This window comes from Mustela lutreola, chromosome 2 (genome assembly GCF_030435805.1).
Source record: "Mustela lutreola isolate mMusLut2 chromosome 2, mMusLut2.pri, whole genome shotgun sequence".
Lineage (NCBI taxonomy): Eukaryota > Metazoa > Chordata > Mammalia > Carnivora > Mustelidae > Mustela > Mustela lutreola.
Window position 1 is genome coordinate 49,482,698 of NC_081291.1, and position 27,712 is coordinate 49,510,409.

Here is a 27,712-nt window from a genome sequence, read left to right on the forward strand (position 1 = left end):
AGCCCAGTGTCCAGGTCCAGATCTAGGCTCCCTGTTCAGTGGGAAGTCTGCTTATCCCTCTCCCTCTGCTCCACCTCCACCCCCCTTGTGATCTTTCTCTGTCAAATAAATAAATAAAATCTTTTAAAAAAAACACTTTAGTGGGTTTTTTTGGTTTGTTTTTTGTTTTATCAGAGAAAGGAAGTCTCAAAGAGAAATCGAATATTTACTTTTCTATAGCCAAAGTATTATTACACTAAATTTACTTCATCAAAAGATCAATTCTGCATTACTATAGACAGGAGGGTTTCAGTAGCAGGAGAAGGTATTGCTACCGTATCAAGGAGAGTGTGAAGGTCAATTACGGGAGATGACTAAAAATAATTTGGCCAGTTGTAGGTACCAATTATAACATACAGTTCAAAATAATTACTTGGTGTGCTTAAATACTATTTTGAAAACAAGTAACTAAATATGCAACACATTACTTAAGTAAGTAGCATCATATTTCATAGGTTACATAAATTATTGCAGTCTCTCCCCTCTTACTGTGAGGAGGCATACCTTATGCAGCTATATTTTTATCACAGAAATGAAATCCGTTTGTTCTTTCATTCCTTATTCTAAATATGCATAATGTAGGAATAAGTACACTGTGTATAAGTCGTGTGCATGATCCTAAAGATGCATATGAATCTTAAACCAGGAGATATGTCTTATTTATGATAAAGAGATAGACTCCAGATAGTGACCACTTTGAAAGGATGCATGGTAGTGAGGGAAAAAATTGTTTCACCAGGATTTTCATCACTCAACTTGGGATACAGTTTAGAAAATGCACTTGTATGGGGAGTGCTTTACAATTCTGATTTTTTACAGCAGCTACATAAATGCAAATTCAAGTAGAGGGCTGGATGTATCTTCATTAGCACTGTCTCAAAGGTAGAAAAGGACTTTTGGAAGCAAAGGCATCTGTGCAACAGCATGAAGCTTTCACATTTCCACAAGTTGAAATTGATGGAAATGTATTGACATGCTTGGCTTCTTTCCTTTTTATTTCTTATATGAAAATGTCTGTCTCTCTCTCCACTATTCTCCTCTCTCCCTCTCTCTTCATCCCTCCCTTTAATCCCTTCCTTTTTTCCCACCCAGAGTCTTTATTCATTTGATGTTTTCCTTACCTAAAATTCATAAGCTTGGAATGATAAATGAAACATATGGAGCTCATTTTACTAAGATATCTATATCGGCTTCAACAAGGTGTTTACATAAAATGTTTGAGTAACGGTCTAAGAATGATCACTAAAAAACATTTAGTGGCTCTGTAGTCAGTGCTGTGAACTCCAAATATCTACTTGCCTTCCTTGTTTTATTCTTCTTATTAAAATGGTTTACCAGCAATAGAGCAAAGTATCAGAAGAGAGTTCAGAAGTTCGCACCGGATAGTTTCAGATGTGAGTACTGCTCTCTTTCTTACAACTTTGTGACTTGAGGCAAGGTCACATTCTACTTTGAACTCTCAATTTCCACTTATATAAAATGAGGTAGTAATCTAATATAGTAAAGAATATTTACTGATGGTTAGATAAACTCATGCATAGGAAACTTTTAGAACATAACTGGCTGTAAGAAAGAGTTGGATAAATAATAGGCATTATTTCTAAAGCAATAATGACAGAAATATATAAAAAAATTTTCTTCCCTTAGACAGTAAGGGAAATGTATGTGATAATGTGCCATGGAGTACTTGGGAAGTCAAATATGAGTAATGGGTAAACTTAGTAAGGAAAGACACACTGTTGTCTGTTTTGATTATCATCACCCCCATGTATGAATCAACCAGTCCGTCCCAGCATTATGCTAAGCATAGCATAATCATTATTCTTATCCCTCAAAAACAACCTTTTATTAATGATACCTCATTGAATTTAAAACAAACAAACAAACAACAACAACAAAAAAAAAAAAACAACTTCTCAAGAGCACACTGTCATGAAGAGAAACATCAGACTTTGGTTCTGGATCCTGTCAATACTAAATCCCATTTTATTTCCATTACATCTCACAACACCTACTACTACAAGGAGTTTCTCCTTATCAGCTGACTTTGTCACACTGATTTTGGGCTTTGAATCAGTGACAGTGCCCCCCGTGGACAAAGAGGAAAATGCATCAAGTATGGGCTGCCTGGTGGGTATTATCTATTGTCAGGGCTGTCTGACTTGGTAGAGTAATGATGACCTAGGAACGTTCTTAGGAAAATGAGCTTTACAGAGGTGGTAACCAGCTTTAAACAACAGTAAATGGGTTTACTTTAGTCAAACTGCACTGGAAGGAGAGGAATAGATAAACACTGAGTAGAATTTTTCAGGGCTCAAAGAATTGACTCCAGTGTAACTTTGGCATTTTTGGAGCAGAGTGACCTTTGGGCTTTGCTTGAGCAAAGATCAAAACTGGTCTGTAGATACTTCAGAAATCCATATGATAAAGCAAGAGTAAGTTCTGGGGGGAGTATATGCAAGCAGAATTTTGTGAAGTTGCTCATTCTTACAGGCAGATTAATGGTACCAATCATAGTCTATTGCATGCTGAGGTTAGAAGACCAAGGGGACAATGTATTATAGTCATAAGTGGTTTAGAGTTCCTGAAGTTAGGACCTAGGCAGGGTTCTAACTGATGGCTAATTCGGGGTTTCCTCTTGGGTATTTGGAATCCCAAGTAAACATTTTTTGTAGGGCCTCTTTATGTATACATAATTTGAGCTAAATTCAGGATGTCAGGCCTTCTTAGATAGCCTAATCTCATGAGATCTTAGGAAACAAGTGCTATATCAGGTGATGGGAGAAATCTGCATGTTAGGCTACCCTTCTGGAATGAGGGGGCTGCTATTGGGGCCAAGGATGATCCTCACAGGTATAAGTTCTAGAGCTTTTAGGAGACCTGGTTAATACCAAGCAGGGTAAGGGACTGGAGGACTGTCTAAATGGAAAAATGGGAATCAGGCACCCCTATGGGCTTGACACAAGCAGAACTGCCAGCCCTCTATCATCACCCAAAGAGGAGCTTAAGAAATTTTGAGGAAGGCCCTCTAGAGTACAGGGACTACTGAAGAGAAGGCTTTGTGGCAAGGAACCCCCTGGCCTGGTTCTCAGGGTGTTACTTAACTACTTCATAATATTCTTATGAATAATACATGAAATAATGCATGCAGCTCGCTTAGGTGTTTCTTCACAGATGGTTGGTACTCAATGTTAGATGTCTAATGACTTCCACCAATATTCATGAGCTGGGTCAACTAAACCAATTTCTATACAAATTCCAGTTAGGCAGTTGTGTTTTTGTGGTGGTGGGGGTGGTGGTGTCTAATAGTTTTTCAGAAGTAAAGCATGGGGGCATCTTGGTGGTTCAGTCGGTTAAACGCCTACCTTTGGCTCAGATCATGATGGCAGAGGTCCAGGGATCAAACCCTGGTTCCCCATTGAGCAGAGAGCCTGCTTTTCCCTCTCCCTCTGCCCCTCCCTCCTACTCCTGCTTGCATTCTCTCTCTCAAATAAATATATAAGTTAAAAAAAAGTAAAGCATGATTCTAAGTGTTGGTCAGAATGTTTGCAAACTCTTTTCTCCTAAGCACCATGACTCATGTGATTCCCATGCCATCCTCTTTCTCTCTGAGGAGGAACCAAAAGGCCAAGGCACAAAAGTATACCCTTTTGTGCTGTCTGAAAGTAGTTGGTTGCATTTAGATGGTTCACAGTTGCAGGGTGTTGTTTGCTAAAACACACATCCTCTTTGGAGCTCAAGCCCTGTATTTTGAGCAAATTATCCTAAGTATAAATGAGTCTCTCACATCCTGGTCATGTGCTTTCTCATGTGGTGCTTTCCTTTCTTTCCAGATTCCCCAGATCAGTTACGCATCAACAGCACCTGAGTTAAGTGATGATCGACGCTACGACTTCTTCTCTCGTGTGGTCCCACCCGACTCCTTCCAAGCTCAGGCTATGGTGGACATCGTGAAGGCCCTAGGCTGGAATTATGTGTCTACCCTTGCATCTGAAGGGAGTTATGGAGAGAAAGGTGTGGAATCCTTCACACAGATTTCCAAAGAGGCAGGTAGGAAGAGATTGCATTGGTCAAATGACCGTCTTCACATGTCTATGGCTTTTAATGTCCTTTCCAGTCTTTGTCATATCAAACCAACCCTGTAGATAATCACCATACCCCTACTCTCACATTCCTACTGCCTATTAAGTAAATTGGTAAAGACTTTATGTATAACACTTTGCCATTTTTGAAGAGAATATTTTCAAAAGTGTGAAACTGGAGTCCTTTAAGTTTCGGTAGCAGAAAGGAAGACAAGAGAATATGCACTTAATCTGGTACCTTACTTCTGTGTAATGAGTAATGGTGTGGATTGCAGGCTGCATACAGAAACCTGAGGCGGTGCTGCTGAGTGTGTGTGTCCTTCCTCTCTGCCCCTCTCTAAAATGCACAAATTGTTTAAAATTATGAGACACTAATCATGGGGGCTCTTTGCTTTGAAGAAAAATGACAGTGACAACTCTGAATGACTTATCCACAACAAAGTTAAGCAAATTATCTGGATGGTAGACTGTATTTAGCCAAATAATCTTTGGAACTTTATTTTGACAAAAACAGTTCGATTAAATAGTACTTGTAGTAGATTCTTTCATGTTTCATTAGCTCAAAATGGAAGTAATGAGTTCAAGTGTTTGGCCAGCTGGTTGCCATTGGGGAGATTTTGAAAAATGAGATAGAATCTTCACATTTCAGAATTCTGGCAATAAATATTGAGGCTTCCCCATACGGAAATATTGGATACAATAAACGTGTAGCTGACCGTTAAGGCAAACACACACACACACAGGAAAGGTCCTTTTCATGAGGAAAGATGTCATAAATCCTGAAGACATGGGTTTGAATACTTGACTGTCAGACTACAGTTTCACCAAGACATGTTATGTGTTAGTGAATAGATGGTATATCTGCATGTGGCGACTGAAAAAGGGAGCCAGGGCTTGTATAAATCCCATGATTTTAACTCAGGCCCTTACTGTTTGCTCTAATTTGAATAATTCACTTGAGAACTGGGTCCTTTTTATACTTTTCCATCTGACTGAAGTGTTCTTACTTTTCATACCTTTGACTAGAAAACTCTTGACTGTTGACAGGTCTCATCCTAAATGCCATATCTAGGTTTATATATAAGCATACTCCAAACTTCCTTGGGTCTACCCACTTGGTTGTATTTTTAGTGTCTTCTCCCACAGCACTTGTCACATACTAGTATAATTTGTTGTTGTCAGTGTTTTCTGTCTTGCCCCATAGACTCTAAGAGGGGATCCTGTCTGTCTCATTCAGTACTACAGTCTCAGCCACAGTGTTTCCAAGGGAAACATACTCAGTATAGTTCAGCCAGAAATTCTCTGATTAGGAAAGAAACCTTAAATCTGGGTTTGTGTCATGCATGCTTTGACTTATAGGCATCATTAATAGTTCACTTTGTGAATCTCTAAAGCCATACCTTATCAGCTTTGATAACTGCATTTTTTATTTCTTTCTTTGTTTTTTTGACTCTTATTTTGATCCAAATGCTAGAAGCCAATTTAGAGAAATAACTAAAATATGAGCATAAAAGCCAATATAAAAGATAAATAGAAAATATGGGTAAAATAATAAGGTAAGACTCAGAGACACAGTTCAGATATCATCTTATTCTACGTAATTGCTGCAAGTTGGTCTCAGATTTAATGCTGATCTTTGTATCGGATAAAGCAAAGAACAGTACCTATTTTGTTACAAAATGTGGTGTCCATGAGGTCAAAATCATGTTGATTGTTCAGTAAAGGACAGGAACAAGGCAAATGTTTGCTTTGGATCCTTTATAAAAGACTATATTTTATAGATAGATCAGTGGTGAGTTTCATATGGTTGTTTATTCCTAGTGTCACTTGGTGATAACTTAAGATACAATATCAGAGTCTGCTTTATAATGACACTGCAGAAAGGAAAAGCTGTTGCAATACAGTGTTAACTCCAAGCTCATAATTTTTGTTAAACATACAGTGAAATGACCCTGTGCAGAAATAAAAATTGTATCATCGGCAGGCATTTCGGATGAGATTCTTCAGTTTAAGAGCCTTTGAATTTGGGGACGAGAGTAACTACTAAAAAGCCAGTTGCAGAATTGCAAGAAAATATTGAGGGTTATTTTCCTATAAGTATTGTGATATTCACTGTGTATTTATAATAAATTTCATTGAAACCAGAGCATACGTGCAATTAATATAAGTGAATGCACTCACGAGCTTAGCAAACACCCTGTTCCTCTCCTAATGAAAAGAAAGGAGAGGATATTGCAACTTAAATGGCATGTAGGACCTTTACTCTCCAATGTGTACATTACTTAGAGAAAACTTGAGGTGGGAAACACGATTGTACTGCTTCTTCAGCTGTTGTCACTTCTGTGGCCTCGTAATATAAGCATCTTCCTACCCCAAGCATGACTTCAGTAGACAGATATATAATCATATGCCATAGTCTCTAAAATAATCCAGTTGCTTCCTCTGATATTCAGCCAAAGAAACAGTGATGTATTCTAATTCAGAAACAAAAAAAAATAAAAGAAAAAAATTGCTTTATTGGAATTTCTTAGAAGTATATATGCTTAAGGAATTTTTAAGGGTAATTTTAAATGTCTACTTTTTTTCCTCTTGTCTGAGGAATGTAGAACCTTGTCCCCAAAGAAAGATTCAGGTCCACATGCATGTGTAGGAGGGGTGGTGGGGCACAGAGAAAAGTAAGCACTCTGATGTCAGAAGGATGGGAAATTGAGAAACAGGCACTATTACTTCCATGCTATAAAACTTTTGATACATGATTTAACTTTTAAGGTCTCAGCTTCCTCATGTAGAGAATGAAATTAATACCTGCTTCATCAGGTTAGTAACGTTAAGTACGATCATACATAGGGAATCACTTCACACCTAACAATACCAGATTCTTATTAGTGCCTCACACAGTTGCAGGGTTCTTGTCTCACAGAGTCGAAGAATGAATCTGTCAGACAACTGGGTGAAGTGAAGTGAAAGTTGATTAAGGGAAGGTGAGAACAGAAAGGAAAGAAAAGGAGTTCTTTAGAGTGAGGGGGCCCGAATGGGTTGCCATTGAGGGATTTTATGGTTAGTGTTTTATAGAAAACTGACCAGGGCACTTGGCAAATACCTTGTCTATAACATTGAAGACAAACAGGTGGCTTTGTAAATATGAAAATATCTTGCCAATATTTAGAACAGACAAGGTGGATTTGTTGTTTCCTTCTCTCTGGTTAATAACTTGTCTATAACATTTCTCCATATCTGGGATTTCTGTGAGCCTGGTTAGGTAGTCCCCAACCTGTCTCTCCATAACCTCACCTGTCCCTTACTCATTAGTAGAGTTACTTTTTGAGTTTTAAAAATTTGAAAATAATATAAGTGATGGATGACATCTGCCTTCAGCCAGAACTACAAGGTTTTATATATTACATATAATTATATAATATAATATAACCTATAAGTGTATATAATAGCTGAGTTACTATTTTTGCTAACATGCTTTCATTAGATAAGACGCATAAGATGAAAAGGAGGTTAAGTATTCATAATGTCCTATATATGTATTGTGTGTGTATGGAGAGAAAGAGAGGGAGAGAATGTGAGTGAGAAAAAGCATAAGCTCATTGATGTGTCTGTGTACTGCTAGCAGGCTTGAAGGGGTTACTTCCATTCTTCCTGAACAGTTTGACTTTGAAGATTAGGATTCTTCTCTTTTATAAATGTCTTTAAGAGTTTCACCTGGGATGCCTGTGTAGCTCAGTCAGTTAAACCTTGAACTTCGGCTCAGGTCATAATCTCAGGATCTTGGGATCAAGCCCCACGTGGGATCAGGCCTTGCGTGGGTGCTGTGCCTCAGCAGGCAGTCTGCTTGAGATGCTCTCTCTGCCTCTCCCTCTGCCCTCCCATGCCCTCTCTCTCAAATAAATAAACAAATCTTAAAAAAAAAAAAAAGAGTTTTACCCTTTCAGGATACTTTAGTTCCAAACCTTACTTTCAACTTAAGTCCTAAAGCAGTTCTACTTATGGAACTAGAGTGTGAGGTGTATCCATCAGGCACATAGTCAAGAACATGTGTGAACAATCCTTTATCATACTTTGATAGAACAAGTCAAGACAATGATCTCTGAGGAAAAGAGCCATCCTCCATCAGGAGGCCATATAATTCATTTGGAACATGGAAGCCTAGGTACACTTTCTCTAAACTGTCAAAGAATACCTCAGTAATTCTCTCATGTAGTCATTGGATATTTAAATATGCATGGGTGCTGTTCCTTGTTGAACTTTCAGAGAGGACTGTAACATGATTTTCTCAGATGAAGAGATTTTTGTAAAACAGTGATATTTGCATAAATTGCCCTGTTTATTTGAATGAATACACATGCAATAGCAACAAAAACAATTTGTTGTTCCATATCCTAAGAATGAGAGATTATTCACTCCCAATGCACTTTAATATTCAGGTCAACATAATAACCCAAATAGCCTAAATTAGACATACAGACTCCTCTTTCTAAAGCAAAGGTAAAAGTAAATGCTTATGATAGAATTTACAGCATTAATATATCCTAGACTTTTGAATCAAATTTGGTTCAAAGATTATGAGAACAAGTACATCACTATGACTTTCAAGTTTGCCGGACAATTTTTAGGAGAATCCCATGACCACTGCTTCACAATATGACACAAATAGTAATGATTTGCTACTGCCCATGGTATTATGACAGATGTCAACTTTTCAAAATTTGAAATAACAGATGAACTATCCTTTTGGTCTTTCATGCCAGTTACTTAGTACAGATATCTCAATTGGTCTTTTTTTTTTTTTTTTTAAGATTTTATTTATTTATTGGACAGACAGAGATCACAAGTAGGCAGAGAGGCAGGCAGAGAGAGAGGAGAAAGCAGGCTCTCTGCTGAGCAGAAGCCCGATGAGGGGCTCAATCCCAGGACCCTGAGACCATGACCTGAGCCAAAAGTAGAGGCTTTAACCCACTGAGCCACCCAGGTGCCCCTCTCAATTGGTCTTATAAAGTAATTAGCCATTATTAGTCAGATAAACCATAGACGTACTTTTATTTAGTACTCTATCTTAATCTAGAATATTCTTTCCCAGAATAATTAAGTGAGACTAATTGACTATTAATAACTATTTTACAACCCTCAGTTGTTTTTGTTTTTGTTTTTTGAGATTTTTTTTTCATAAATCTCAGGAGCTATTGAATTTTCTAATTATGGGATTTTATTTTCCTTATAGGTTTTTGGGCTTCTCTCTCTTTCAGAGATACAGTGTTCTCTTTTACTGTGTGGAAATTGTCAGTTTTCCCTACCCTACCATAACCTCTATAAGGTCAAGGACCTTGTGACTATAGCCTTGTGACTCTATAATCTACCATAGTATTTGACATATAAAAGGCATTCAATAAATATTTAAGGGAAGGAGAAGAGGAAGGAGGAATTGCATGTCTTCCTTTGCCTTTTAGAAAAACAAAGCCTGTAGATGAAGCACTTATGATATATAATTTTATGATATATAATTTTGTGGCTTGTGGGTCATAAAAAATTATATCCTATACCTGTTTACTGTGATTTATTACAGCTGCTCTCTCTCTGACTCGACTACCTTCTTCTGTCTTATGATCCCATCACAAAACTTGAAGCAGTGTGATGCAACATGTTTTTAATTCCCAGTTCTCCATCTAGGATGGATTTCAGGGTTTTCTTTTCCTTTTGTTTTTTTTGTTTTGTTTTGTTTTGTTTTTGTCACTGCCTGTGTCATGGTGAATACAGAAAACTCAGAGGCATTTTAAAGCCTAACTGCATTGTTTCCTGAATGAAGTGTTCAGTGGTCCTAGTTTAAATACAAGTATTAAACATTTAAAGGCTAATTTTCAAAACATACAATCACAAGAACTCCTGTGACATCATTTATCTTCAGTTGTGCTTAAAACTAAACTGTAAATTCCCCAAGAAAAGGCTTTATATTTTCATTTTATTTTTTGGATTCTCAGGGGTTAGCACAGCATTTTAGATTTTAACCCTGACTCTATTTCTTAGCACATCTTGAGGGTGACCCCTTAGCCACCCCATCACTGTTGTTAACTTCTGGGCCCCATTTGATTCACCTTCATGCATAGCTACAGCTATCCATGCCTCCAGATTAGCCCCTCTGATACAGTATTCATTCAGTTATGATGATAATCTTTCTAAAATAGAAATTTCTCTGTCTCTGTCTCCCTTTCCCCAGAATATTAAGTAAAAGAGACCTGGCATGGCATATAGGTCCTTTCTGACCCAGTGTGTGCGTCAGTCACCAGTCTCATTCACATACTGTCCCTGTCCTCTTTTATTCTCACCTCCAACCCCCATACATACTCTCTTTACCCTGCCACAGTAACCTTCTGTAGGTATCAGGATACTCTGTTCCTTTGTAAATGCTAGACCTCTGCCTAGACTGCCAGCTAACTCTCAATTTATTTTCTCAAAATGGAACACCTTGGGAAAAGCCATCCCTGACTTAATCTTCCTTTGCGATTCTATTTCGGACTGCAGTGTATACATTTGTCTATTTTAACAGTGCTCCATTTTAAGTCTACTTCTCTGAACAAATTCATGGAGAATAACTAATTGCATAAGTCTTAAGGAGAAAACAAGCTTCATCTCCCTGTAGAGCTAAAATTGCTAGGTGTTCATGTTCCCAGCCTCCCTTAAAGCCAAGGCATAGCCCTGCAACCCAGTCTTGCCTAATCAGACATTCACACCCTAGGTGAATTAAGAGCTGGGGGTGCATAGAAGCAGAAGCAATGGAAACCCATATCATTGACAGTGGCAGCAGTGATATCCATGTTCTCAGGCTGGAGATGGCATCCAGCATGAATTGGCAGCAGAAGGACAGTCTCCAACTTCCAAGAGTGGCAGGAACAGTGCCCTAGCTAACTTGGTTCTGTGACACCGTTTTTGGCCTTGGTATTGATAGCTTAGTCATTCTTTGTTTTGGCTCATTTTCTGACTTTGGTTCCCTGGCCTCCCTAGGGATTCTATGGGGTGTCCAGCATAATTTAAATAATAATTTAAGATTGCACCTGGGTGGCTCAGCCAGTTTGAGTATGTGACTTTTTTTTAGATATATTTATTTATTTGACAGACAGAGATCACAAGTAGGCAGAGAGGCAGAGAGAGAGAGAGAGGAGGAAGTAGGCTCCCCACTGAGCAGAGAGCCCGGTGCGGGTCTCGATCCCAGGACCCTGGGATCATGACCCGAGCCAAAGGCAGAGGTTTTAACCCACTGAGCCACCCAGGCACCCCAGAGTATGTGGCTTTTGATTTCAGCTCAGGTCATGATTTCATGGCCGTGAGATCAAGACCCATATCAGGCTCCCTGGGGGGTGTGAAGCCTGCTCAAGATTCTCTCCTTCCTCCTGCCACTCCCTTCCTGTTCCTGTGTGGGTGCGTGTGCATGTGCACTCTCTCTCAAAAACAAACAAACAAACAAAAAAGCAAAAAACAAAAAACAAAAAAACAACACTTTAAAATAATAATTTAAATTTTTAATTTATTTTCTACTTAATCTAGACAGGCTTTACTTCAGTTGTTTGGCTTTTACCTTCATTAATATAATTGAGAGTGTCTCTCCTATAAGTTCCATAATACCTTTTGCATAACTCTGTCATAGAATTGATTGCATGTTATTGTAATCTGTCTAATTATCCTCTCCCATTATAATGTAAATTTATTGAGGATAGGCTTATGTTTTATTTGTCTTTCAATACTCTATACCCAGGATAATGTCCAATATAGAATAAGCTCAATAAATGCACATTTAATTTAAAAATGGTCTTTTAATAATGGAAGAGGTAATGATTTAATGGCTATAGTTGGCACAATGAAACTGTTGGAAGTTTCTGCAATTAAGCTTTCTAAACTTATCATTAATCTGTTGTAATAAACTGATTTTTTAGAAGGAAAAAGAGGCATAAAATATCTGCTAGTCTGCCTTCCTTCATACAGTGTATGTCTGAGTACTTTGTGTCAGATACTGTTCTAGCATAATAGTCATAAATAATAATTATAGTAGTAACAACCACAAGGCAATAGTAATAATAATCTTTGCTTTCTAAGAGTAGAAATACCTAAGTAGAGCCATGAAAACAGCCTTGTTGAGGCATGCTGTAAGGGGAACTCTAGAAGAAAATAGATGCATAGCTAAGCCTCAAAGGAATTGGCAGAGAAGGTTGACCTAAATGGGGTAATGAATGCCATTTTAGGAAGAGAGAGTCATATTAAAAAAAAATATATATATATATATATATGTAATGGTATTTTAATTTTTAAAGGATAGAAGAAATAGCATTGCTTTGAAAAAAAGAATGCATTTTTCATTGAGACTTGTAAATTTTACTATTAGGTGACGGGGTGTGGGCCTATTCTTATTGATTTTGAGGGGCATTCTCTGAACCTCCTGAATTTTGATGCTCGTTCCCTTTGCCATATTGGGGAAATTCTCCCCAATAATTCTCTCCAGTATACCTTCTGCTCCCCTCTCACTTTCTTCTTCTTCTGGAATCCCAATTATTCTAATGTTCTTTCGTCTTATGGTGTCACTTATTTCTCGAATTCTCCCCTCGTGGTCCAGTAGCTGTTTGTCCCTCTTTTGATCAGCTTCTTTATTCTCTGTCATTTGGTCTTCTATATCACTAATTATCACTCTTCGCAGATGATATGATACTATATGTGGAAAACCCAAAAGACTCCACTCCAAAACTGCTAGAACTTATACAGGAATTCAGTAAAGTGTCAGGATATAAAATCAATGCACAGAAATCAGTTGCATTTCTCTACACCAACAGCAAGACAGAAGAAAGAGATATTAAGGAGTCAATCCCATTTACAATTGCATCCAAAACCATAAGATACCTAGGAATAAACCTAACCAAAGAGACACAGAATCTATACTCAGAAAACTATAAAGTACTCATGAAAGAAATTGAGGAAGACACAAAGAAATGGAAAAATGTTCCATGCTCCTGGATTGGAAGAATAAATATTGTGAAAATGTCTATGCTACCTAAAGCAATCTACACATTTAATGCAATTCCTATCAAAGTACCATCCATCTTTTTCAAAGAAATGGAACAAATAATTCTAAAATTTATATGGAACCAGAAAAGACCTCGAATAGCCAAAGGGATATTGAAAAAGAAAGCCAACGTTGGTGGCATCACAATTCCGGACTTCAAGCTCTATTACAAAGCTGTCATCATCAAGACAGCATGGTACTGGCACAAAAACAGACACATAGATCAATGGAACAGAATAGAGAGCCCAGAAATAGACCCTCAACTCTATGGTCAACTAATCTTCGACAAAGCAGGAAAGAATGTCCAATGGAAAAAAGACAGCCTTTTCAATAAATGGTGCTGGGAAAATTGGACAGCCACATGCAGAAAAATGAAATTGGACCATTTCCTTACACCACACACAAAAATAGACTCAAAATGGATGAAGGACCTCAATGTGAGAAAGGAATCCATCAAAATCCTTGAGGAGAACACGGGCAGCAACCTCTTCGACCTCTGCCGCAGCAACATCTTCCTAGGAACAACGCAAAAGGCAAGGGAAGCAAGGGAAAAAATGAACTACTGGGATTTCATCAAGATCAAAAGCTTTTGCACAGCAAAGGAAACAGTTAACAAAATCAAAAGACAACTGACAGAATGGGAGAAGATATTTGCAAACGACATATCAGATAAAGGACTAGTGTCCAGAATCTATAAAGAACTTAGCAAACTCAACACCCAAAGAACAAATAATCCAATCAAGAAATGGGCAGAAGACATGAACAGACATTTCTGCAAAGAAGACATCCAGATGGCGAACAGACACATGAAAAAGTGCTCCATATCTCTCGGCATCAGGGAAATACAAATCAAAACCACAATGAGATATCACCTCACACCAGTCAGAATGGCTAAAATCAACAAGTCAGGAAATGACAGATGCTGGCGAGGATGCGGAGAAAGGGGAACCCTCCTACACTGTTGGTGGGAATGCAAGCTGGTGCAGCCACTCTGGAAAACAGCATGGAGGTTCCTCAAAATGTTGAAAATAGAACTGCCCTATGACCCAGCAATTGCACTATTGGGTATTTACCCTAAAGATACAAATGTAATGATCCAAAGGGACACATGCACCCGAATGTTTATAGCAGCAATGTCCACAATAGCCAAACTATGGAAAGAACCTAGATGTCCATCAACAGATGAATGGATCAAGAAGATGTGGTATATATACACAATGGAATACTATGCAGCCATCAAAAGAAATGAAATCTTGCCATTTGCAACAACGTGGATGGAACTAGAGCGTATCATGCTTAGCGAAATAAGTCAAGCAGAGAAAGACAACTATCATATGATCTCCCTGATATGAGGAAGTGGTGATGCAACATGGAGGCTTAAATGGGTAGAAGAATAAATGAAACAAGATGGGATTGGGAGGGAGACAAACCATAAGTGACTCTTAATCTCACAAAACAAACTGAGGGTTGCCGGGGGGAGGGGGTTGGGGAGAAGGGGGTGGGATTATGGACATTGGGGAGGGTATGTGATTTGGTGAGTGCTGTGAAGTGTGTAAACCTGGTGATTCACAGACCTGGGGATAAAAATATATGTTTATAAAAAATATATGTTTATAAAAAATAAAAAATTAAAAAAAAAAAAGAATGCATTTTTAATTACTATGATATAAAATGTTCTTCCACACAACATGGAAATTATTGCAGAAAATGCTCTGGCTTTGGGCCAAAAACTTCTCATTTCAGCCCTAAGTCCTACAGTAACTGACTGGGAATTAACATACTGCTCCTTTGCTTTGTAAAGTCATCCCATGTTTATTGAGAAAACTGGCCTTTCTTGATTCTGACGATTCTCAAATGCCTATCATCCAGATGGTAAAGGGTAGGTTTCTTCCAGGCAAAAATGGACTGTCACTGTGGATGTGCGACTGGAAATAGATGATGACAGAATGTTTTTTGCTGCATGAAGGAATAGACACTAGAAAAGACATCTCAGCAATTCCTTCTCACCCTTTCTACCTACCTTCAGTGCACCTGAGCATCACATAGGCATATGAAAGGATCTGAAGATAAAGGGAATTCCTGATTTTCTCACCTACTTGGTATGATTACCATATGTAGCCCATGCTTTGTAGAGGAAGGACATAGGATTCTGGTACTGAGGTTAAAGATGTATTGAAAAAGGAACATAGCTCAACTTAAAATATGGAAGAGACTCAAAAGTAGAGAATTCTAATGAACAATAGAATTTCATGGTCAGTTGGGTAGGGGAGAAGAACATTGTTGTTCTGAGGTAAGTATGTACCCCAGAATTTATATTGGAAAGTAACCACGCTTTTACATAATAATATATCCACTAAACCTTAGAGGCAGAGTGTTAGATTTATTCTCCCTACTTAGTGATGCTGCATTCTGCCTTCAAGTGAGGCTTTCTTTTCTTGGTCTTTACAAAAGTATTTATTGGAAGAGACTCAACTTGAATCTCACAGGTTTTGATGCATGGTAGCAAGAGAGAGAAATTGCAGTAAAAAAAAAAAAAATAGAATAATTGCCTGTAGACTAGAAGGAAACATATAGAGTTTAAGTGCTTAGTGGGCATGCTTATGTTTTAGTTGTGGGAAAGTAGGAGACTTGATTTTGAGTCCCACTAAGGCCATGCACGGTGGAGAAGAGACGTTTCCCAAAGTAATTTCAGTGCTCTAACCAAAAGTTGGGGGTGGTCATACTCCAAAATATATTATTTTTTGGTTGCCTTTGCCAGAGGCCAGCTCAGTGCTTCATTCCACTGGGATAGGCAAGTAAAAAGAGGAGGGAGTTTTGAACAGAATCCACACAGAAAAGTGAAATATTCATCAAAATAGTGGCAAGGAGATGGGCACTGGAATTAGTCAAATGGATAGTTCTAGAAAATAGATAGCCTAGTTCAAGAAAACTTAAATTAATAATTGGTTGCTTGTGAAATATCTATTTACTGGACTCCAGCTCCTTCCTAAATAATTTTATATTTTGAACTGATGTGGGTAAATGGAGCCTCTTTGAGGCTTGAGGCTCTAGCTGAGGGATCTGTTTTCCTTTTACTTCGCAAATGGATCCCTGCTGTTAAATCTTTCAAGAGATTATAGGAAATTCTACAAAGCCTTCCATCAGTTGCATTAGCACTCTCAGGCAAATTGAAGGGTCAGCAGCCATCCTAAATACATACTACCTTAAGACTTTGAAATACTTGGACCTTGGGTAGCTTCAAATTTGCCTATTCCTGATGTTTCAAATTTGTTACTCTTTTGGCTGGGTATCTTAAATAATAGGCACTTTAAACACACTGCCAATAGTGATTAGCTGGTGTTATCCTATTATATTAATATCTTAGAGTTGACATTAATTGTCATGCAAACTCTTTTTTAGATAGCTATCAATGGGATGTCATCACTCTTTACAAGCCATACTATTTAGGCAATCCTTTGAGAAACTAGTATATAGTAACAACATAGATTTGTACATACATGGGTAGATACTAAAAGTCAAGTCATCATGATGGTGATACAAGTCTTAAGAGAAACATTTGAGGTATATATTAGAAGCACCTAAAAATGAAAGAATGCTTACTTTAAGTGTCCACTTATGAAAAAGCTTTATTTTTCTTAGGCTGTTAGTGATCCTTTGGATTTAAATTTAAAAAAAAAAATCAATATTATATGTACAAACCTGTTATATTTCTTTTCACATTTCTTTGTTAAGATTATCATTACAGACGTCTGTAATGATTACAGAAGTCTGTAATGATAATCTTAACAACTTCAGCATTCCCAAGGAAATTTACCTTCTTTGAAAAGAAATATAACAGGTTTGTACATATAATATTGATTTTTTTTAATTTAAATCCAAAGGATCACTAAATGCAAGCTGGTGCAGCCACTCTAGAAAACAGCATGGAGGTTCCTCAAAATGTTGAAAATAGAACTGCCCTATGACCCAGCAATTGCACTATTGGGTATTTACCCTAAAGATACAAACGTAGTGATCCAAAGAGGCACGTGCACCCAAATGTTTATAGCAGCAATGTCCACAATAGCCCAACTGTGGAAAGAACCTAGATGTCCATCAACAGATGAATGGCTCAAGAAGATGTGGTATATATACACAATGGAATACTATGCAGCCATCAAAAGAAATGAAATCTTGCCATTTGCCACAACATGGATGGAACTAGAGCGTATCATGCTTAGCGAAATAAGTCAAGCAGAGAAAGACAACTATCATATGATCTCCCTGATATGAGGAAGTGGTGATGCAACATGGGGGCTTAAGTGGGTAGAAGAAGAATCAATGAAACAAGATGGGATTGGGAGGGAGACAAACCATAAGTGACTCTTAATCTCACAAAACAAACTGAGGGTTGCTGGGGGGAGGGGGTTTGGAAGAAGGGGGTGAGATTATGGACATTGGGGAGGGTATGTGCTTTGGTGAGTGCTGTGAAGTGTGTAAACCTGGTGATTCACAGACCTGTACCTCTGGGGATAAAAATATATGTTTATAAAAAATAAAAAATTAAAAAAAAAGATTATCATTACAGAAATTTTGGTGAGTGATGACTGATTATATAGAAGTATGTTGCTTTCAAATTCAATACTAAAGGGGGCAGAAATGACATATTCTTCTGGTCAAAGTTTTTTGGCACAAATATTAATGCCTAGTTTTATATCAGGATCATGAGTGCTATTTTCTAAAATCTTGGTATATGGTAAGGCACTTAGTACACATTCCATTCTCCATACTTTATGTAAATTTTGTTATCAGTCTCTTCTTACAGAAATTTTGTTCAACTGTAACTAGTGAATAATTAAGATAGGAAGTGGAAACTGGGATGGCTTGCATTATACTCACAGACTGCCTTCTTTTCAAGAGTTTGCATCATTTATTTATTGGGCTTGCACCATATTTTTTCCCAGCTTTACTCAGTTATAATTGACATACAGCAATGGGGGCAGTTTAAAGTATACAATGTGGTGATTTGATACACTTATCTATTATAAAATAATTGCCATGGTAGGGTTAGTTACCACCTGTTACCTCACATGATTACCGTTTCATTTTGTGGTAAGGACATTAAAGATTTACTCTCTTAGCAACATTCAAGTGTGTAATACAGTGTAGTTAATTATAATCACCAAGCAGTACCTTATTTTTTTCAATTTAATTTTTTTTCAGTGTTCCAAGATTTACTGTTTATGCACCACACCCACAAGCAGTACCTTAGACCCCAGCACGCACTCATCTTCTAACTGAAAGTTTGCACCATTTGACTGAGATCTCCTAGGTACTTGCCTCCCAGCATCTGGCAACTTCCATTCTATTCTCTGTTTCTATGAGTTTGGCTTTTATAGATTCCATATATAAGTGATATCATACAGCAATTGTCTTTCTTTGTCTGATTTATTTCACGTAGCATAATGTCTCCAAGGTCCATCCATGTTGTTGCAAATGGCAGCATTTCCTTCTTTGTAATGACTAATAGTTCAGTGTATATGTGTGTGTATAGATATATATGTGTGTATATTTTGTAATTTATGTATATATAAAGTTTTCTTTATCCATTCATCCATTGACACTTATGTTGTTTCCTTGTCTTGGCTATTGTGAATAATGCTTCAAGGAACATAGGTGGGCAGACATCTCTTTGCAATCCTGATTTTATTGCCTTTGGATATATACTCAGCAGTCTATTTACTGGATTATATAGTAGTTGTAATTTTAAATTTTTGAGGATCCTCCATACCAGTAGTGCACATTCTTACCAACATGTTTGTCTTGTCATTTTGATCATAGCCATTACAACAGGTGTGAGGTGGTATCTCATTGGAGTTTTGATTTGCTTTCCTCTGATGAGTAGTGATGTCAAGCATCTTTTTATGTACCTATTGGCCATCTGTATATCTTCTTTGGAAAATGTCTATTAGTTCTTCTGCCCATGTTTTAATCAGAGTGGTTTTTTTTTTCCTTTGTTTTTGTTTTTCCTATTATGTTGAATGAGTTCCTTGTATATTTTGGATATCAACCTTTTATTAGATATATGATTTGCAAATATTTTCTCCCATTCTGTAGGCTGTCTTTTCATTTTGCTGATTATTTCTTTTGCTGTGCAGAAACTTTTAGTTTGATGTAGTCCCACTTACTTATCTTTGCTTTGGGTGCTTTTGCTTTGGATGTAATATCAAAAAACAAAACAAAATAAAATAAACAAAACCCAATCCAAACCAAACAAAAACAAAACCCTGCCAAGACCAGTATCAGGATAACGTTCTTTGTTTTCTTCTAGGAATCATATAGCTTCAGGTTTTTTATTTAAGTCATTTAATCTGTTTTGAGTTAAATTTTGTGAGTGGTGTAAGATGGGAGTCTAATTTCATTCTTCTGCATTGGTTATCCAATTTCTCAATACCATTTATTGGAAAGATTATTCTTCCTCTATTGAGTATTCTTGGATCCCTTTCAAATATTAATTGAATGTATAGGTGAGGATTTATATTCTGGGCTCTCTATTCTGTTCTATCGACTTTTGTGAGTATTTTTAAAGCCAATATCCTACTGTTTTGTTTACTGTAACTTTGTAATGTAGTTTGGAATCAGGATGCATGATACCCCCTGCTTTGTTCTTTCTCAGGATTCCTTTGGTTACGCAGTCTTTGTAAGTCTATATTAGTCCTATTCGTGTTCTATATTAGAACTATTAGTTCTATTAGTGTTGGTGGAGTCTTTAGGACTTTTTGTATGTAAGATAATATCTGTAAACAAAAACAATTTTATTTCTGTTCTTATTTGGATCTTTTGTTTCTTTTTATTGCCTGATCACTCCTGATAGGATTTATAGTACTATGTTGAATGGGAGTTTTGAGAGTAGGTACCTTTTTCTTGTTCCTGATCTTAGAGGAAAAGTTTTTAACCTTATCACCATTGAAGATGCTGTTAACTGTAGGCTTAGTATGTTATTATGTTGAAGTAGATTTCTTCTGTACCCAGTTTTTTAAAAGTTTTTATTTAATGTGCCCAAATTGTTGAGAGTTTAATCATGAAAGGATGTGGTGTCAGATGCTTTTTCTGCATCTATTCAGGTAACGATATGCTTTTTAAAACTTTTGTTCTATTAATCTAGTATATAACATTTATTGATTTCTACTTACTGAACCATTCTTGTATCCCAAAGAAAAATCCTACTTGATTATGATATACGATCTTTTTAGTGTGCTTTAATTTCAGCTTGCTGATGTTATTTATTTATTTATGTATTTCTGAAATAGTATGTTAGTTTTAGGTATATGACATATGCATATTCTGTTTGTTTATTTGTTTTTTAAATCCATTGATCAATGCTATGCCTTTTGAGTCAATAATTTATAATCTGTTTACATTGAGATTAATTATTTATAGGCAAAAACTAAAGCCATTTATTTATTATTTTCTGGCTGTTTTATGGTTTCTCTTGTTCTTTCTCCCTCTCTTTCTGCCTTCCTTTGTGAATTGGTGGTTTTCCAATAATCAGTTCACAGTGGAATGCTTTGATTTTCTTTTTGGTATCTTTTATATATCTACTATTGGTTTTTGCTTTGTGACCATGATGAGGCTTACATAAACTTCTTATATATATGACATAGGGCTGATAACAACGTAATTTTGATTGCATACAAAAACTCTACCCTTTTATTCCCCCCCCACCTTTTTATGTTTTTGATGTCACAATTTACCTCTTTTTTATATTGTGTATTCATTAGCCTACTATTGTAATTATAATTTTTTAGTACTTGTTAAAAACTTTATACTTAAGTGGTTAGCATACCACATTACAGTGTTGGAATATTCTGACGTTGATAAAACCTTACCTTTACTAGTGTGTTGTATATTTTCATACATTTTCCTGTTACTAATTCTTCCTTTCACTTTCAATTGAAGAAAACATCTTTTAGCTTTTCCTGTAAGGAAAATCTAATGGTGATGAACTCTCTCAGCTTTTGGTTATCTGGCAAAGTCTTTATCTCTTCTTTATTTCTGAAAGACAACTTTACTGGATAAAACTTTCTTTGTTGACTTTTTTTTTTCTCTTATCACTTTGCATATATCATCCACTCTCTCCTGGGAAATCTGCTGATCAAGGGTTCCCTTGATCTTTATAATGGTTCTTAGGGAAGATCTCCTTAAATTGAATTTGATGACCTATGAGCTTCATAAACTATATTTCTAAATCTCTCCCCAGATTTGGGAAGTTCTCAGGCAATAATTTATTTAAATAAGCCTTCTGCCCTCTTCTCCATCTCCTCTCCCTTTGATACTCTGAAAATGCATAAATTACTTCTTTGATGGTATCTTATGATCACATAGGCTTTCTTTGTTTCTTTTTCATGCTTTTTTCTTTGTTCCCTTCAGCCTGGATAATATCCAAGTTCCTATCATCTAATCTATAGATTCTTTCTTTTGCTTGAGCCATTCTGATATTGATGCTCTCCATTGCATTTCCTGTTCCATTTGTTGTATTCTTTAGCTCCAGAATTTCTGTTTCACTCTTTCTTGTGATTTCTGTCTCTTTGTTAAACTTATCATTTTGCTCATGTTTTGTTTTCATGATTTCATTGAATTGTCTGTGTTTTCTTGTAGCTCACTGGGTTTCCTCAAAAAGCTATTTTGAATTCTTTATTGGATAAGCTGTAGGTCTCCATGTCTTTGGGGTTATTACTGAAAAATTATTGTAATTCTTTGGTGGTGTCTTGTTTCTTTGATTTTTCATGTTCTTTGAAGTATTGGCATTGCTGTCTTTGAATCTCCAATAGCAGTCACCTCTCTAATCATTACTAACAGACTGGAGAGAAATTATTTCCATTACTTCTGGTAAGGAGTCTGAGGCTCTCTCAGTCTTTCTATGGATATGTCTGCTTTATGTTTCTTTCTTCTTCTTGTGGCAAGATACTTAGGTTTGTGTGTCTTTTCTTGATCCTTCAGTACACCATGTAAGGTAGTTGAAGCCTGTCATTTGCTTTCCCAAGGGTGGAGCTAAATCTCAAGTTTGTGGTCTGTTTCTGGCCCACAGATTCATGATGGCTTTCTGTATATTTTCACTAGATGTCTGTCAAAGTTTAAGTTCATGCTTGCCACATTTTGCAGTTTGCATTGAGATCCAGTCACAGATTAGGAGTGTTTGTGGGTGAGGTATACATAGCAGCGGGGATGCCTGTGGGCCAGTTGAGAGGATCTTTGGGCAAGGTGTTCTTAGCAGCTCCTGAGTGTGCTTCTTGATGGAGTCCACAATGCAGTTGGTAGGATCAACATCTCTTTAATATCATCTAAGAGTCCTATATGCTGCTTCTCTCTCTTCTACCAACCCCTCCATGATTCATGACTCCACCATACTCATGAGATAGGGTGAAATAGATCTGAGCCTCTTTGGTAATGTCCCACATAGCTGGGGAAGACAGGCTTTCATTCCCCCACTCTCACTTAACCTCCTGGGAGAAATCATGTGCTGAGATTTCATCTGGCACGAATTGCACTGAATTGCAGTGGCAATGCAAGTAAAGTCAAGTCTTCCTCTTACCCCTCTCCAATGCATCCAAACTCGTTCAGTTGTTGTTGTTGTTGTTGTTATTTGTATGTTTGTTTTGGTTCCAATTATATGTTGCGACTTCTCCACTGGAAACCTGGACTACTACAACAGCCTACTTATCCATGGGTGATTGCATAAGATAGTATTCTCCAAGGACCTGTGAACCATGGCCAAGAGGATCAAGCTCACAGGCCATTGCAGGCTCGTGTTCAATGTCTGTACATCTGTTGCCTAAAATATGGGTGGGTAATACTCCTCTTCAGTCCCGTGGTGTATGGTGTATGGTGGATTCTAATAAGATTGTAGAATCTGTAGGATTCTACAGATCCTACAAAGGTACTTTGATCTGTGGATGGATTCTAGTTGGTACTGAAGAGAGATACAAAAAGAAATATCTTACTCAGCCATGTTGCTGATGTCACTCCCCTCCACTATATTTTTAAAGAATAGAATATAAGTTATACTTGGGTATAGTATATCTAAATTGAAAGGAAAAAGATAGAAGAAGCACATTTTGTAATGAAAATGTATGTGTTAACTAAGTAATTATTTTTCTAAAGAATTAGACTGAGGGGGCTCCTGGGTGGCTCAGAGGGTTAAGCCTCTGCCTTCAGCTCAGGTCATGGTCCCAGGGTCCTGGGATCAAGTCCCACATCGGGCTCTCTGCTCAGCGGGAGCCTGTTTCTTTTTCTCCTTCTGCTTGTCATTTCCTCTGTTTGTGCTCTCTCTCTGGCAAATAAATAAATAAAATCTTTTTTAAAAAAGTTAAAAAAAAAGAATTAGACTGAATCAGATCAATATATTTTACTATTCTTCTATATGTTTTGCTAAATTGATATAAGGCACTAAAAAAATGGTAATACTAAATTGCAAACACTTTTAAATTTTTAAATAAAACCCATTGTTGAGAAGACAGAAGAACTGATAGAAGATGCTGGTTGGAAGCTAAGCATCAGTGATGAAGATTATTGGAGTCAAGATCGCAGGATGGTAAGAATGAAGTCATGAGGCAGAGAATAATTAGGAGGTGAGGGTCTCAGAATATAAACTCCTTTACAGTTTTTTGTTTGTTTGTTTTGGAGGGGTTACAGTTTTCCAAGATGCTTCTTTAATGTTATTGAGCAAAGGGAAAGTTTCCATTTTCTTATAATGTGAATTAAGGTTTAACAGTGACTTATTTTCTCTGAACAAATTCACTCAGCCTTAGATTACTGCATCTATATTAGAGTAATGGTTTTGGTGGCAACTTGAATCGATAAAAAAACAACACTTCTGCAGAGCTGTCTGATTCCCAGTTTGACTGGCTTTTGGCTGGTAATTATTATTTGCTGCCTGGCTTATATCCATTCCTTTTAAAGGGGTAAGTCATCCTCATATCTATTATGGGAAAGTACAAAAAGGTGTTTACAGTTGAATGTGTACTGAACAACTTCAGTCTTTTTTTAAAAGATTTTATTTATTTGACAGACAGAGATCACAAGTAGGCAGAGAGGCAGGTAGAAAGAGAGAGAGGAGGAAGTAGGCTCTCCACAGAGCGGACAGCCCAATGCGGGGCTGGATCCCAGGACCCTGGGATCATGACCTGAGCCGAAGGCAGAGGCTTTAACCCACTGAGCCACCCAGGCGCCCCTGAACAACTTCAGTCTTAAAGTCAGTTTTCTATGTATAAAATCCCTGTATAAAATCACAGCAAAATGAGTACATATGTTTTTGAATCCTGACCTTGTCTTATGCTCTAGGACAGAATTGGCACCATGAGACAGACCAGTAGAATTTCTAGTTACTTTAGAAGTTCTTTTGTTGGTGGTGTTTTTGTTTGTTTAATCTTATTAGATATTTAAATCATTTGGTTGAAAAATTTTGAGAATTACCAAAAAAGGAGGAAAAAAAAAACATGACAACATGAACTAACTATGGGTGGTTAAGGGGGGGAAAAAAGAGGTTGTATGGAAAGTTTATGAGTTCTCTCAAGGAAATAGAGGAAAAACCAAGGAACTAAGCTTGAAACAGACAGGAAAGTAGGCTACTTTGAAAATTCAGGTAGTAGGAGATAAAGAACTGACTCTTCAGGACACCACCAACAATAGGAATCAGTTCCAACTCCATTTAGACTTTTAGTTTTGTGCTCCAAACAGGATCTAGTAGGAAGCATCCCAGAACTCTGCAATGTGCCCATCCTTTTCCAGTTGATTAACAATTATACCAGACAGTTTTTTGGATGTAGACATCAAAGATAACATCAGATCCATAGACATCTAAGATAAGCATCAGATCCTAATATCCAAGCAGGTGCTGGTGACAAATGTGTCCTACCAGATGTGATATCGTATATTTTCTTCTCAGTCTCCATAATGTCTTTCCTTGTACATTTGAAGGAAATAATAGAATTTATAGCAATGTAAAATGTTCTAGTTGAATCAGTTCTGTTACATTTCTAAAATAAAAGTATTTTTCTTTTTCCTTTAAAGAGATTTGTAAGGAAACCATTCTGACTTTAAATACTTGTAGAATATTCCCCAAACCACTGGCTTTCTAAAAAGATAGGGAATGTAATTTTCCAAGCTTTACACCTGTGACAGGTTTCATTAAGACTCAGATTTCAAACGTCAGGTGATCCAATTAGTTTTACCTTACCCCATGACTTGAGATATAAAGAATGAGAGTGGGGGGTTGAGATTTATCATCACCACTGGAAATTTTCACAGAATCTGAGCACTCATTCTAATGACAGAGGGTCAAGAGGGGCATTTTTACATGATAAGAATGGCTTCTGCTCATTTGTGCTGAGCAGTTTAGAAAAAGTGATGTGATTTCTTTTTTTTTACATCCCAGAATTCCTCCAAGCCAACCTCTGTGGCTGAGAATTTTTGATAATGGTAATAAACAAACTCCCTTTGAAATGTAGAAGTGGTGGTAGACAGGCCTTGTTCCTGAGTTCTTCCCTGCAGGGGCATAAGTTTAATAAGGTGGCTGAACATTCTGTGTTGAAGCCCAGGAGAAACAATAGTTGTTGAGAAGGAAAATGACAGGGGCCCATTGCATGCTGGGACAGGGATGAGAAGCTTCTGGCTGTGTTTGCCATAGAGCCTAAGAAAACACTTTTCAAACACTACGTGGGAGACAGAAACATTTCTAGGAAAGCTAGCTTTAAAGAGCCTGCCATTAATTGTTTAGTTGGGAAAATGCTAACTGTGTGAAAGAGGAGTATTTAACGTATGTATCTACTTTTCCGACATGTGAATAATCAAAACCCTGTAAAGTGCAGAAATGAAAAGCAAATAAGATGTGGGTTATTATTCTGCTATGAAGCAAAGTCCAATGCCTAAACTAATACAGAGAAAGAGGATTGAGGACATTTCATTCTGCTTTCAATCTATTTTCCCTTCTCTCAGTTTTAGGTTGACCCTTGGTTAGCTTCCACTGTCCTTTATTTTCCTTTGACAAGCTAGACCCCACACACCAAATGTTACCTCCCTTCAGGCGTTCATTCAACTATTTTCTTCTGCCTGGAATATCCCCTCCCAAGCTCAGTTGACTGGCATATACCTGTCTTTGGGAAGTTTTTTTCAGTATTTTCTTTTCTCATCTCTACTCCTATGTACTATTCCTTGCACTTCCACATATCTCTATGGCAATAGTTATTTTGTTTTGTCACTGTTATGACGGGAAAGATTGTGAACTCCACAGGGACAGCCTCAGATATTAACAGGGTGAAAGGGAACTAAAAATTCTTGGACATTTCCCCCAGTCCAGGTGCTGGCCAGAACTTCTAACACACAGCCCCATGGAAATATGAGATACTAAATAAACATTTGTTTATGTAGTGAAATGCTGGCATCTATGATCCATAAATCTACTTGCCCTTTTCATTCAAATCCTTCTGTAAATCTCACCTCTCTAGAGAGCCTTTCGTCCCACCTTGTGTAATACTGGAGACAAGCTGCTGTGGCAATCTGGTAAAGAAACCTGTATCCTGCAATTTCCTAAGGTTGGTTTAGGTGAGAGTTTATGATGGATTAGGAAAGTTATACAAAGTTAACACTAGTTTTATGATTGCCTGATTAGTGATTTTCTTTTTGTCAGTGCCCTTGAGTTTGTTAAAACAAGACCTGATCTAATCACATTCTTAAATCTTAAACTCACTCTGCACATAGATTAAAGGGTTTGTTTTATGCATTCAACATATGAAGTAATTTTTCATAGATTTGTGTGTATGAAAGATTAAAATTAAAATAGAGATAATTATATATGCTTTGAGCTAGAAAATTAAAGGCAAGTAGATTTTGTTGAGTTGGGTTATTAAAACATGATTTTTTTTTTCTAAGTTAAGAAAAGTTAGATAGAAGAGGAACAAACAATAAACTACTACATTTCAGGAGAAATGTATTTCCCATAGGACAGGACTACTACTTGATTTAAGATAAATTTGCTTTAGCTTTTGCAGCAATCAAGGTCTGAGTGCATTCATTAGAGAAGAGAATAAAGGGTCCAACTGACTTCCTCTTTCATATTTCTCTCCCCTGTAAATGGAACCAGTCTGGGAGAAAGATCAAACTTCATTTTATTTTTTTAAAGGAAGACAGAAATTTACCAACAGGAAGTGGGCAAATACTCAATACCTGGCAATCAAGCTTTCTTCCTTCTCATTCTTTCTTCTTTCCATTTGCAATCCTTTTCCCAAACCATAGAACACTTGAATATTCCTGTTTCATGATGGTTAAGAACATGTTTGGAAATTAGTCATTTACAGAAATGTGTGATCAGAGGGGCACTTGGATGGTCTAGTTGGTTAAGTGACTACCTTGGGCTCAGGTAGTGATCCTGGAGTCGCAGGATCTCATCCCACATGAGCCTCCCTGCTCAACAGGGAGTCTGCTTTTCCCTCTGACCCTCCTTCCTCTTGTGCTTTCTCTCTCTCTCAAATAAATAAATAAAATCTTAAAAAAAAAAAAGCTTATTAAGAAA

The 27,712-nt window shown here is 37.1% G+C and overlaps 1 protein-coding gene across 2 annotated transcripts in view; it reads left to right on the plus strand.

Annotated features, from left to right (window-relative positions):
• The window catches only part of GRM7 (glutamate metabotropic receptor 7), an 891,796-nt gene that overhangs the window by 281,647 nt on the left and 582,437 nt on the right, over positions 1-27,712 (plus strand). For both annotated transcript variants that reach the window (XM_059161568.1, XM_059161569.1), the window contains exon 2: positions 3,873-4,089. In XM_059161568.1, coding sequence (XP_059017551.1) covers positions 3,873-4,089 — 217 coding nt within the window. The remainder of the gene's footprint in view (positions 1-3,872; positions 4,090-27,712) is intronic.